The sequence below is a fragment of the Aricia agestis genome, chromosome 12 (assembly GCF_905147365.1).
Source record: "Aricia agestis chromosome 12, ilAriAges1.1, whole genome shotgun sequence".
Classification (NCBI taxonomy): domain Eukaryota; kingdom Metazoa; phylum Arthropoda; class Insecta; order Lepidoptera; family Lycaenidae; genus Aricia; species Aricia agestis.
The window spans coordinates 6196379-6209728 of NC_056417.1; the positions used below are offsets into that span (position 1 = coordinate 6196379).

The 13350-nt window shown below is 35.1% G+C and overlaps 1 protein-coding gene across 1 annotated transcript in view; it reads left to right on the forward strand.

Moving 5' to 3' along the window:
* The first annotated feature begins 6821 nt into the window (after positions 1-6821).
* The window catches only part of LOC121732835 (sodium-independent sulfate anion transporter-like), a 51198-nt gene continuing 44669 nt past the window's right edge, over positions 6822-13350 (forward strand). Inside the window, exons 1-2 of the mRNA XM_042122833.1 lie at positions 6822-7032; positions 8313-8508. Of these exons, the coding sequence (XP_041978767.1) occupies positions 6859-7032; positions 8313-8508 (370 nt within the window). The 5' untranslated portion in view covers positions 6822-6858. The remainder of the gene's footprint in view (positions 7033-8312; positions 8509-13350) is intronic.

Consider the following 13350-nt stretch of genomic DNA (forward strand, 5'->3'; position numbering starts at 1 on the left):
TTTTGAAAACATTCTACAAGTGCAGTCGATTATTTTATGTGTGGTTTTGAATATTGAGAAGGTGAGTAGGTATAGAGGAAAACGTGGTTATGGGAAAAACCTTATATTAAAAAGTAAACTTTTTTTAGGGTTCCGTACCCAAAGGGTAAAAACGGGACCCTCTTACTAAGACTTCGTTGTCTGTCCGTCTGTAGGTATGTCTCCAGGCTATAACTCAAGAACGATAATAGATAGAGAGTTGAAATTTTCCCAGATTGTGTATATCTGTTGCCGGTATAACAACAAATACTAAAAACAAAATAAAATAAATATTTAAGGGGGCTCCTATACAACAAACGTGATTTTTTTGGCCTTTTGATCTATATCAATAATAGCAACTGGTAGGTACTTGAATTTTTCACACAATCCTTAATTTTATGTGTACTTTAATATTCAATAATAATATCAATAATCAATATTAAATAGAAAATTAAGAGGGGCTGCTATACAAAAAACATAAATTTTGGCCTAATTTTGCTCTGTAATGGTACGGACTACGGAACCCTTCGTGCGCGAGTCTGATTCGCACTTGGCCGATTATTTTAGTACCAAGGTTAGACTGTTCTGCCATATTTCATAAAGTTTAAACATGACTATTGTCTCGTATTAAATTCTACTCGTCGTAGCCAATTAATTGCTCATTGCATTTTTCCGGGATAAAAACTATCTTGGAATAATGTACGTAAAGGACTGTATAGTGTATACCTTTTCCAGGACTCAGAGTATCCTTATACCAATTTTCCTTAAAAACGTTACAGCTGTTAAAGAGGTGACAGACAGAATTGATTATTGTATGTGTGGAATGATAATATGTGGATAATAATATTATGTGGAATGATAATAAATTCTGGTAATTCTATAATAGAATTACCTACTGCTGTTTGAAGTGGAAAAATCTTTAAAATTTTGGATATCGCTATAGCATAGCTTAGCATAAATTGCAACAATAAAATATTTAGATCTATTCTCTAATACAATAAGTACTTCGTTTTTATGTACACTATACATATACCTATTCATTATGTAATACATAATTATTAATTCCGTTAACGATTTCAGTTCTTAGTTTATTATTACTTGGCTGGAATTATGTTCTCATAAAATATGAGATTAAATTTTTTGCTAAGCGCTTTGAGAATGAATGTTTGCATTATCATAATCATTATCATGTGGTCCAGGGCCTTTAAGAATCAAGATTGCATGTATAGATGCATTTGATAATAATAATAATAATAATAATATATTCAATGGCTAAGGTTGAAACCAAAAAAGGTGTTCCGGTTTTTGTCATTTGGCTACGGAACCTTAAAAAATTTGGCATTTGATATAACTTCGATATTTTATGCCAAATCCCATACTATAATTCATGCATATATACATCTACTAGCGACCCGCCCCGGCTTCGCACGGGTACAAAATATAAATAGCCACTGAAAAATGATTAAAATCGATTCAGCAGTTTTGATTTATATTCATTATAGCGGTCGCCCGTATACATCTACGATTACAAAGCTTCCTATGGAATTACCAATTACGTTATACGTTCATCTTAGCTAAGAGTTCCATATTAAGTCTGTAATCGATCTTACTCGTATACCGAATCGAAACTTTCAATGAAACAGATGTTGCAGGTGTATTTCAGTTTTTCCCGATATATTCGGTTACACCCAAACTTGACCTTAAGTACTCGTAAGAGTAAAGGTGCTGGTTGGCAGCGGACGACATGAAACAACCGCAGACGTGTCGGCGCGACACTACTGGTTTCTATGTATTTCTATGAAATACCCTGCCCTGCGCAGCTAGCGACACGAAGCTAGCGACACATTTATAGAAATACATAGAAATGACGTGTCGCGACGAGACGTCGTCCGCTGCAACTTCATGTCTACATCTTCCAACTTTAAAGTTGATGTGTTCATAAAATTATGTTCATCTTATTATTATGGTCTCAGAAGTCTTTAGGAGTTAGGACTCTACGAATAACTTTATAATAAAAGTATCACAAAAAGGGTTTGCTTAGTTACTATAATTTAAATGGTATTATCATTGGTATTTTTAGAAATAATTGTAATAGGTACTCTTAGACCATTTGGTAAATAAACGAGCCAAATGTAGCGTGACTTGCCAATGCTTAAAATATAATAGCGTGACGCCACATGTGTCCGCATTCACAGACGAAAGTGGTGGACTTACCCGTTGCGAAGCGGCAGGTCTTCGCGAGGCCATTAAATGGCCATTAAATGTTTATGCGCTTCTATTAGTCTTAGAGTGATAATTTATAGTCTGTAGTCTTCCTCAATATATGAGCCATCTAACAACGAAATAATTTTTCAAATCGGACCAGTAGTTCCTGAGATTAGCGCGTTCAAACAAACAAACTCTTCCACTTAATAATATTAGTATAATTTACATTTTATACCATGCACTTATAAGGTCGTGTTACATAAATAATAAGTCGATCTTCTTAACACTAATATACGGGCTTTTATCTTTAGAAACATGGAAAAGCAACAAAATATACAAGAATAAGCGTGTAAATGACCTGGGGCCCTATTATGAGCTCTTAAATCCATTCACTTTACGTCCTTATACAGTCAGATAAGGACGTAAAAAGAATGGATTTAGGAGCTCATGATAGAGGCCCAGAGCATGGCTCAGGGGAATAAAAATATACGTGGAATAACTATGCAACATTTCACTGCACTTGTTAAAACTTCATTTATGACACGAATAAACGTGCATTGATACAATAGTGTTAACAAGTCACATATTATTCACTAGAATAATAATTTAACATGGTTTTTCTTAAATATGCGGTAAACCGATTGTAGTGTATGTCACACCTCCCTCCTATATAAGTTAGGTTAATTAATTATTAAGTTAGTTAATAAAGATCAGTCGCGACTAAAACATCTCTTTCAATCAGTCTCCCCTAAGCCGCACATTGCACGAGAATATTTGATTAATAATAAATATATGAGCTGAAAGATAATTTTTTTACCTTTAATTTGGACATACATTATATTTGTCTATTTATTATGTAGTCAAAGTTATATGGTTCCAAACGTTTTTTTGCCTTCCTGAAAAGTTGTCTTTTTTCGATTGCACGTTTATTCGTTGGGGCCATCGATTTGTCTTCCAAAAAACACCTTGTGACTTGTGAGGCCCCTGTAGCCTGAGCACGGCCATCAGTAGAAATGCGAAAGTATGGACAAACTGTGGACATAAACTAAAGGTGCCGTTCCGATCTTTACCGCGGCCAATCGCGACCGACAAAAATTCAATTAAAATGCCACTTTATGACAGACTATTATTATAGTTTATGTCATAGAGTAGTGAATTTTTAGGACTATAGTAATAAAGTGGCATTTTAATTGAATTTTTGGGAACGAAAAAAGATCGGAGCGTTACCTTAAGTTTATCTCCACAGTTTGTCCATACTTTCGCATTTCTACTGGTGGCCGTGCTAAGGCTACTGCAAGAGCAAGGCACCGGGGTCTGGGCGAATGCCCTGTTCGCCACCTCTTTGGGCCGCCACTGACAGACAAATATTAATTACATATCTGTAATTAAATGAAGAGTTTGACAGATAATATAAAATCTTAATTGAATTACAGCTAAGTGATTAATACTTTTTCTCTGAGTGCAGCAGACATGTTACCCAGAATATTTTGATGTAGATCTATGGATGTGCTTCGAACTGTATCGGGATTGGTTACATCTGAATATTAACTATAATGCCTTATACGGAAGTATCAATTTAGATCAACCTTAAATCGCATGTTTTTGTCTGTCTTTACGTAATACGTTTTTGCCGTAACCTTAAAATGCGATTACTTATACGGCTTGGTAATGTTTACAGTAAATATTTGGTTCTGATGGTTATTTTGTCTGTTTGTGCTCGTACTTAGAGTGAACATGTCAAAGAGGTGATAATTTTAGCACCGTGGATATCTTATGACGACCTATTTATAAAATATGGTGATGATTATTGTTAACTGTGTTATACTAGCGACTATAACTATAGCTTCACACAGTTGCAATGTTGATACTATATGCCCAAAGTTATTATCAGTATTTTTCTACTGTGTTACTCGTGTATAGGGTTGCCATCACCTTTATTGCCGTCGCCGGTCTAGCACGACAAAAATCCCGGCTATTTCCCCGGACACCCATCAACAACTATTAACTATTACGTCCCAATTTTTTCAACAAAAATTTGTAAAAATTTGATTAATTTAAGTCCTTGAAATCGTACTTGATTTTGATCAAAGAAGAAAGAAAGTGTCTATGCTTAGCGAATTTTTACCTTTTGTTTATTGCTGCCTGGCTAAAAAGTTGGATTTCTCTCAACAAAAGTGTCCGGATTTCACCCGGACACTTTTCAAAAACCCGGCCGGACGGTCCCCGGACGCCCTTCAAACTAGGATAAATCCGGGGAAATCCGGACGGATGGCAACCCTACTCGTGTACTATCTCATAATATAAAATTCCCTTAATACAAAATCGCAACGAATTTTGTTGCATTGTATCATTATATCATCTAAGCATACATAGATGAACAGAATGTTACAAAACAAAGTGATAACGGAGATGCCGTAATTTATGCCGGATGGGTTTAACACAACGCGACCAATTTAAGAAGGTCCGTCATCTGCCTAAGAATCAACTTCTCTAATAGTACTTTTGCAATTGCACTGACAATACAAAAATAAAACAATCAAGGTTATGTGACTGTATATTATTTTTCAGAAATAATTACAGATTACATCCTTATTGCGGAAACATTAAATACTATTATTAATAATTAATACCTAATAATAATTTTACCATTACCCCATTATTCTATACTATTAATATTGACGACTAATAATCAATCCTTTTTTTTTATAATTGAAAGCTGTAAGTCATTTGTGTACCATCCCGCAAAAAAATACGTATTAAGTTATAAATACAGTTATGTTATTTAGATAATTTAGAACAAGACTGTAGGTATTCATAATTCAACAAATAATGTGGGTTAGTACACAAATGCTTAACAGCGACCAATTTACACTTAATAAAAAGTAAGCTTTGGGAACTGCAATGCAAAACTGGGTGGCAATAAAAAAGTCTTCTTCGCCTACCATTTAAATTTCAATTATCGACATTAAGGCGACGCCTTGATAATTTGGCTGTAGCGATATCGATTTTTCTCAGCGATGACTAAAGCTAAGAAATTAAAGTTCATTTCAGTTCAGTCACTATTCATCACGTCTTTGTCTTTGAATTACCCATAGCATAACACGATTGGTCAACTTTTATAACACATTCAAAAAGACCTCTGTAAAAAAATGGATTCTAATTTTGTCAACAGAGGAGAGTGATTTAAGCTTCCAAAATTTGTACATAGATTGGTTCAAGCATGTAACACTTTAATTTGGTCATAGCTTATATGAAATATATTTATGGTTTTTAAATTACGCGACAAAAACAATTTTGTCGCTTACGCCCTTTCCATTTCTTGCTGTTCCATTTCTTGTTTTCTATGAGAGGCCGGGCCGGCGTTTCATAGAAAACAAGCAATCTAAAACATATCCAACACGGTTTTTTACTTTAACGCGGCGTCACCTTAAATCACGCAAAATCTTTACACATCTTTACTACAGAAAAAAGATCATGAACGTAAAGAAATAGACTCTACTTATATTTTTGTATTAAGGGGGCGACTAAGCCTAAAGTGTCGATTTTATAATTCATTTTTATACTTGAAAATAAGCCCCGAATTGTTTCATTTTCTAAAATTAGATACTACATTGTATTTCCGAGAATTCGATCTGAGCACAAACACGATATCTTAAAATTTTCTCGATAGAAAAAAATCACAAAGATGCATCTAATTTTCACGAATTTTTCATTTATTGCCATAACCGTGCATTGAACTAAGTTAATATTTTAACACATTGTATAAAAGCGTTTGTGTCCCCCGAGCGCGCGTGCACTCCCTATACTATCCATACTAATAAGTAATATTATAATACTATACTATAATACTGTCTGTCTGTTTGTTACCTCTTCACGCCCCAACCACAGAACTGATTTTGGGAAAGTATAACTTTTTATCCCGGAAAAATGTCCGGTCCCCACGCGATAAATGAATTTTGGCGCAGCGGAGTTGCGGGCGTCATCTAGTAAACAATAATAACTGCATTAGGTCATTATTTATTATTTTTTACGACTTCAAGTGCACTCGACTATGTCAATGTCATAATATGCTGTGAAGGAAAATCAGTGAGGAAGCAGGAAACTAGCCACAATTATATTATCTCGGACCTCGATAAGATAAACAAAGATAGGAGCACATCTCACGTTTTGAATGTCAAATTAAGCAGAATGCACGCACTTTGTAGATAGGATTCCTAAATATGCTTTTTATTAGATGATAGTGTCTATCATCTGATCGCTATCGAAGAATTAACAGATTTTTTGGTTAAATTTACAAAATTATAGGATTAATAAGGATTGAGGATTCCATATTATTCGTTAGAAAAGTGCAGGGTTGTATAATACTAATCAGAATGAAATAATTGGGAATACTAGGTATTTATTTTGGATTTCAGCAAAAATAGTACTATTGGATAGATAGATAAAAAAATCAGCAGACTAGGGCATAGTCGGTACTGCGGGCACCCCTCCCTACTGGGTTTTATAAAGTCAGAGATTTTTGGGTTCTTCTTTCTTAAACTTTGGAAACCCCTGACTTAACTAGGTCCTGCTTAAGACATTAACTCTCTAATATAACTGTAATATTTATACTTTTAATGAAACTCTTTCAGAACCATGTTGAAGTTGAACGCTCAGCGAATGGTGTCCCGGGTGTTTCCGATACTGACCTGGTCCCGCAGTTACGATGTGCAGACCGGGGTTGGTGATCTCATTGCTGGGATAACAGTAGCGCTGACACTCATCCCGCAGTCTATAGCGTATGCGTCACTAGCGGGATTCGAACCTCAGGTAAGTTTTTGGGTTCCCGATACTTACTTACTGATTCTTCAGATATGAATCGTGGTTCCCGACACTGATCAAGTGTCGAAGATACGAATGTTCAGACCGAGGTCCGGAACCTCATCATTGGGATCACGGTGTTACTCCTCAGATAACTATGTGGTTTGGGTTCCTGGTACTGACGACTGAAGACGATATAATTGTTTAAAATATATTTACATTTTAGCCAAGTTAAACTTCGCGGTCGTAATTTGACTAAAAGCAAAAGTCCTGGAAACTTGAGTAAAGGCTCTGGTTTAGAAGTTAAAACTACAACGTTGGTACATAACTTAACTATCACATTGTTAGACGTAGCAAACTTCAATACATACTCTTTAATTCAATAACTAGACTACGTGCTAAAAGATTCAAGAAACTGTTTCATTTAAGTTCTTTTAATAGATTTACCAAGTGGTATGGAGTTCGGAGTCGGAGTTACATTTGCTTCGAACGTGTTAACTGGAAGTTCTGTCGGGTGTTTAGTTTAACTTTAAAGATTACACATTAGTTTTTAAAGAACGTGTGCAATTTCTCCGTTCTGTTTATCTTTTATGTAACACGAAAGTTAAAAGTACAAAGGTTTTGTTAAATACACAAGTTGTACCAACATACCGAGTATTTCCGCATTGTCACCGTAGTTATTTTCTGTGGTATTTCTATCGTCACAATATTGTATAAATAAAAAAAAATATTGGCGTGTAAAAAGTTGATCTTTCTCCTGATCTCTCGCCAGTTAAGTCAGTTTAACGGGTATAGGAAGAAATACTCTCTAGTAAAGCTACACCCAAGTACTTGTCACTTGTCAGGTACATAATTTTAGGATTCCATAGTCTCTTATAATGGCAAGTTGATTTAGATGTTATTCTGAAATAAGTAAATAAGAGCGCATTTTGTAAGTTAGGCCTTTAAAACTCTGAAACATTTTTTTTAATTCCGCAAAAGCTATTACCTTTTTTAGAGTGTTGGAGGACTCTCTTACATATAAGACGCGTTTAATTTCAATAAAAAGGGTCCAGGGTCCTGCCACCGATGGCGATGATATGTCGACCACCTATTCAGGGCCCCTTTACACGGGTGACTATAGCCGCACGATTTACGCCACACGGCGAAAATCTACTGTCTAAATGACAATTCGGCATGCGGCGTATTGCCATTTAGACAGTTGATTCTCGCCGTGCGGCGTAAATCGTGCGGCTATAGTAACCCGTGTAAACCCCGCATTATATTTCATCAACACTTTCTTATTCCAGTATGGTCTCTACGCGTCACTCGCTGGTGGCTTTGTCTACGGCATCATGGGCGCCTGTCCTCAGATCAACATCGGTCCGACAGCATTGCTGTCTCTTCTCACCTTCACGTATACCCACGGGACGAACCCGGACTACGCCGTGCTGCTGTGCTTCTTCTGTGGCGTCATACAGATAATAGCTGGAAGCGTTCAGCTTGGTAAGATCAACTAATTCTACGAACGCAGTTTAGTGTAGTCAATAGCGGTCGTGTTAGAACTATGTTCATAATATGAACTAAATTTTTTATAGTTACTGCACTAGAATGGAGCAACGCAGACGACAGACTATCCGTGACGCACTTTTTAGTCCGTGGAAATAGAACGTATGCAATTATATGCAGTAAAGCAAACGACGCGCAGCGCGGACGTGTGCGTTACTGCATATAATTGTAGTAACTATAGAAATTTAGTATGATTTCGAGTCCTGTCCATAAATCTTCATAGAACGTTGTATTACTATACAGGGTGTAACAAAAATAAGTGATAATACTTTAGGGTGTGTACGTGTTCCTTGTAGAGAGCTCAATGTGAAAGTGGCAGCTCTGAAAGACCAAAAATTTTTTTCACTTTTGTATGGGGAAACTCGTGACGCTCGGGCCCTTGCCCATACAAAAGTGAAAAAAAGTATTCATCTTTCAGCGCTGCCCCTTTCACAGTGAACTCTCTACAAGGAACACGTACACACCCTACAGTATTATCACTTGTTTTTGTTACACACTGTATAGCTGAAGTTCAATATTTTCTTGTTTTGAATAATTAAGGTCCTTATTGAGTCCTTTATTTGTACTGTCTAAGTAGAAATATTTGCATGAAGATTCGTTTTTTTTTCTTAATGAAATAAGGGGGCAAACGAGCAAACGGGTCACCTGATGGAAAGCAACTTCCGACGCCCATAGACACTCGTAGCATCAGAAGAGCTGCAGGTGCGTTGCCGGCCTTTTAAGAGGGAATAGGGTAATAGGGGAGGGTAGGGATGGGAAGGGAAGGTAATAGGGGAGGATAGGGAAGGGAATTGGGCCTCCGGTAAACTCACTCACTCGGCAAAACACAGCGCAAGCACTGTTTTGCGCCGGTTTTCTGTGAGAACGTGGTATTTCTCCGGTCGAGCCGTCCCATTCGTGCCGAAGCATGGGTCTCCCACGCATAAGAAAAACTTCCGACGTTACGGTACTCTATTGCTTTCTTGTTATAATGGTGTACCTTTTAGTCCATGCGTTGGTTAAATAATTATTTACTTTAATTAATTTACTCAGTGATTAATTGATATAATTTTTTTATATTATTGTTTTTCAACTAATATATAATAGCCAAATATCATGTCCTCGATTATTGAACTGTATGTCTCATCAGTCATGCTGTATATAAACATATTTGTAGGCAAAATAATTTGCAAATCGCGGAAATAGGGTTGTCACTTGTCACCATTTTTTTAAGATGGCGGCCAGGGGCAAGAGTGGCGATCCCACAAACTTGAGGTTAAGCTTCTATTGCCCCCCCCCCCCCCAACATATCCCAAAAATAAAATGCGTCCTCTAATTAAATGCAATATTCGGTCCTAAAATTGTAACATTTCAATGCACTATTTGTAGATGTTGTACATAGAAGTACGTGAAGCGCGTGAATAATATATTTGGTGCATTACACATTCTGTTTAATCGGCTTAATATTATATTATGCGCGTTATAACTTAGCTATGCGTGAACAAGCCGATGCTTAGTATCAACTGTTGACCGTAAGTGGATCACAGGATTCCAACACTTGGATTACTGGATTCCGACTCCGGGTCATTGGATTCCAGAAAATATAGTGTACTCTGTCTAGTAGCTGTATAAAACGTATACAAATCATAGTAGCCTGATTTTAAATAACTTTGCAGAGCTGAATAATGCCACATTAACATGAACTTTAAAAATACCACTGGCACTGAGTTACCTTATTGACTATTCTATAACATATATGTGGTAGTTACGTGTGATAGTATGTGTAAAACAATAAATGAATTGTTTTAATCTAGTCCATCAGTACTTGATGTAACAATGAACTTGTCTTGGATAAGTCGTTAATGTATACTTCCAGATACAGCTACTATGGGGAAAATTCTCGTTTTTACCATTCTGGGACCCAAATTGTATACCAAATTTCATAAAAAATTGCTCAACTCTTCAAACCCTTTAATATTATATGCGTAAAGCTACTTTGGTTAAAAACGTGTCGGTAGAGTTTTTATACATCCTTAACTCCGACTGGCAATGAACTTGGCACATCTCAATGCACGTCTGACGTTGCCATTGTTTGCTGATCACGTACAAACCACTGACCTTGGTAAAATCACAGCGCCCATACCATAAAATTTGAACGATCAACTAAATTGTTCATACAAATGTCGTTATAATCTAGCACTTTAAATCCATATGATGTCATACGAAATTAGACTTTTTGAACCATTACTTCCTACTTCCTAGTTACTATCTCACGATTTTTAAATCCTAATGTGCTCTCTTTGAGCTGTTACCTAATGTGCATGAGCCTTAAAATTTTGATGATAATAAAAATACGAGTGGATTAAATGGTTAATTATTTAACATTTTATAACATAAGGGCAATTACTAATTTTTTCCCTTATAATTATATGAAATACGAGCTTTTGCCCGCGGATTCGCTCGCGTTAAGAATTATTATTATATACAAACTTTCATCCCGTAATTTAACCCCTTGGAGGTAGAATTGATCAGAATTCTTTCTTAGCGGATGCCTACGTCATATTATCATCTACCTGCATGCCAAATTTCAGCCCGATCGGTCCAGTGGTTTGGGCTGTGTGTTGATAGATCACCATGTCAGTCAGTCACCTTTGAGTTTTATACAATGTGTCCCGACACCGGTGTCCGATCCTTTAATGTCATGATCTATGGATATTTTATCGACAAATTGGCTATAAATTTTTTTCTCTCTCTCACGGTTGTAAATGGCAGCCATTTTAATTTTTCTCGGGCTTTCACACTAATCTGAGCAGTACTTCACATGTAAATATCCTATGAAGATAAAAAAGGTCTCATTTGATAGCTGAATTTATGGACTACGCTTACATAGGCAATATGTTATAAATTTCGTGGAATTAAACATAGAAAAACCCAAGTTAAAGAAAAAAAATATGTGTATTTTTTATTAATGGCTTTTTTTTGGAAAATCTAGCATATTAAACTGTTTTTTTTTATTTTAAATAGATAGAGGAAGTTTTCATCTTCTAAAATTCTTTTACTTCAATGCTCTAAGTCAGATAGCTTAGAAGTTATAACGATTTTCTTATGATGAGGTGGTCAGATTAGTATGAAGCCAGAGAAAAAAAAAATCTTTCAAAAGTTGGAGAAAAAAAATTTGAACTTATGATGTATGGCTTATATTAGTGACAAATTGGCTTTAAAATTATTTTTTCTCCAACTTTTGAAAAAATTTTTTTTTCTCTGGTTTCATACTAATCTGACCACCTCATGATAAGAAAATCGTTATAACTTCTAAACTATCTGACTTAAAACATTGAAGTAAAAGAATTTTAGAAGATGAAAACTTCCTCTATCTTTTAAAAATAAAAAAGAACCAGTTCAATGTGCTAGATTTTTTACAAAAAGCCATTAATAAAAAATACACAATTTTTTTCTTAAACTTGGGTTTTTCTATGTTTAATTCCACGAAATTTATAACATATTGCCTGTGTAAGCGTAGTCCACAAATTTAGCTATGAAATGAGACCTTTTTTATCTTCATAGGATATTTACATGAGCAGTTCTGGTCAGATTAGTGTGAAAGCCCGAGAAAAACTAAAATGGCTGCCATTTTACAACCTTGAGAGAGAAAAAAAATTTGAGGGCCAATTTGTCGATAAAATATGCCATAGATCACGACATTAAAGGATCGGACACCGTTGTCGGGACACATTGTATATATAGATTAGTATTAACTATAGTAATATATATATTTTATAATATTATATATTTATATATCTATAGTTTTATTTATTTATCTTATATAATATATGATAAGTAAAGTTTATTACATATTTAATTAGTATAATTTATATATACTTTTAAAGTATGTTGTTGTTCTTGTATCGCCAAAAGGTTGACTGGTAGATAATGCCATAAGGCATTAAGTCCACCTTTGTACTTGTGTGTGCATAAAGTTTTAATAAATAAAATAAATAATTTAAATAAACTTTGTAACTAACATACTTCATCATCTGGCTTATACAGGATGTGACTCCCCTGTGTAGAGTTCGCTGTGAAAGTAGCAGCTCTGAAAGCGTATCTTTTTTTTCACCTTTGTATGGAACAATTCATGACGCGCGGGCGCTTGCCCATACAAATCACAAAAATTTTTTTGCTCTTTCAGCGCTGCTACTTTCATAGTGAACTCTATATGAGGAACACATACACATCCTAAAGTATTATCACTTAGTTTTGTTACACCTTGCCGCACATAAAATCCAATTTTTTTTAATAATTTTTTTTTCTGATTCTAAAGCCCTCATTTATGCAAAAATACTTACATTTTCAAATTGTTAGTAACCCATTTTATCTATTCGTCTTTGATTGTTATTAATATCCAATCGGGGACTTTCAAAGATGATTATTTTGCGGTTAAAATTATTATCCTCGTTTCGTTCTGAATTCTGATAATAAAATTACTGCATCGGTCAAAACTTTATTACGTGACTTGCTTAGCATATTCAAAAACCTAGATTTATTAATATCTCATATTAATAAATCTAGGTTTTTGAATAAGACCTGATTGCCAGATTTTGTTTTTTTTGGTCCAAATATGTTTAACAATACATTTGTGTAAAAGTGGGTAATTTGCTCAGTAGAATTTTTTACACGATACGTGTTTTAAATTTTAAACATATCTAATGCTAAGTACTCACATACGGTTTTGCTCGATAGTTTTACTCTGAATCGAAGGAAATGACAATTGACATATTTGACATATTTAATTCCATCGAGCCG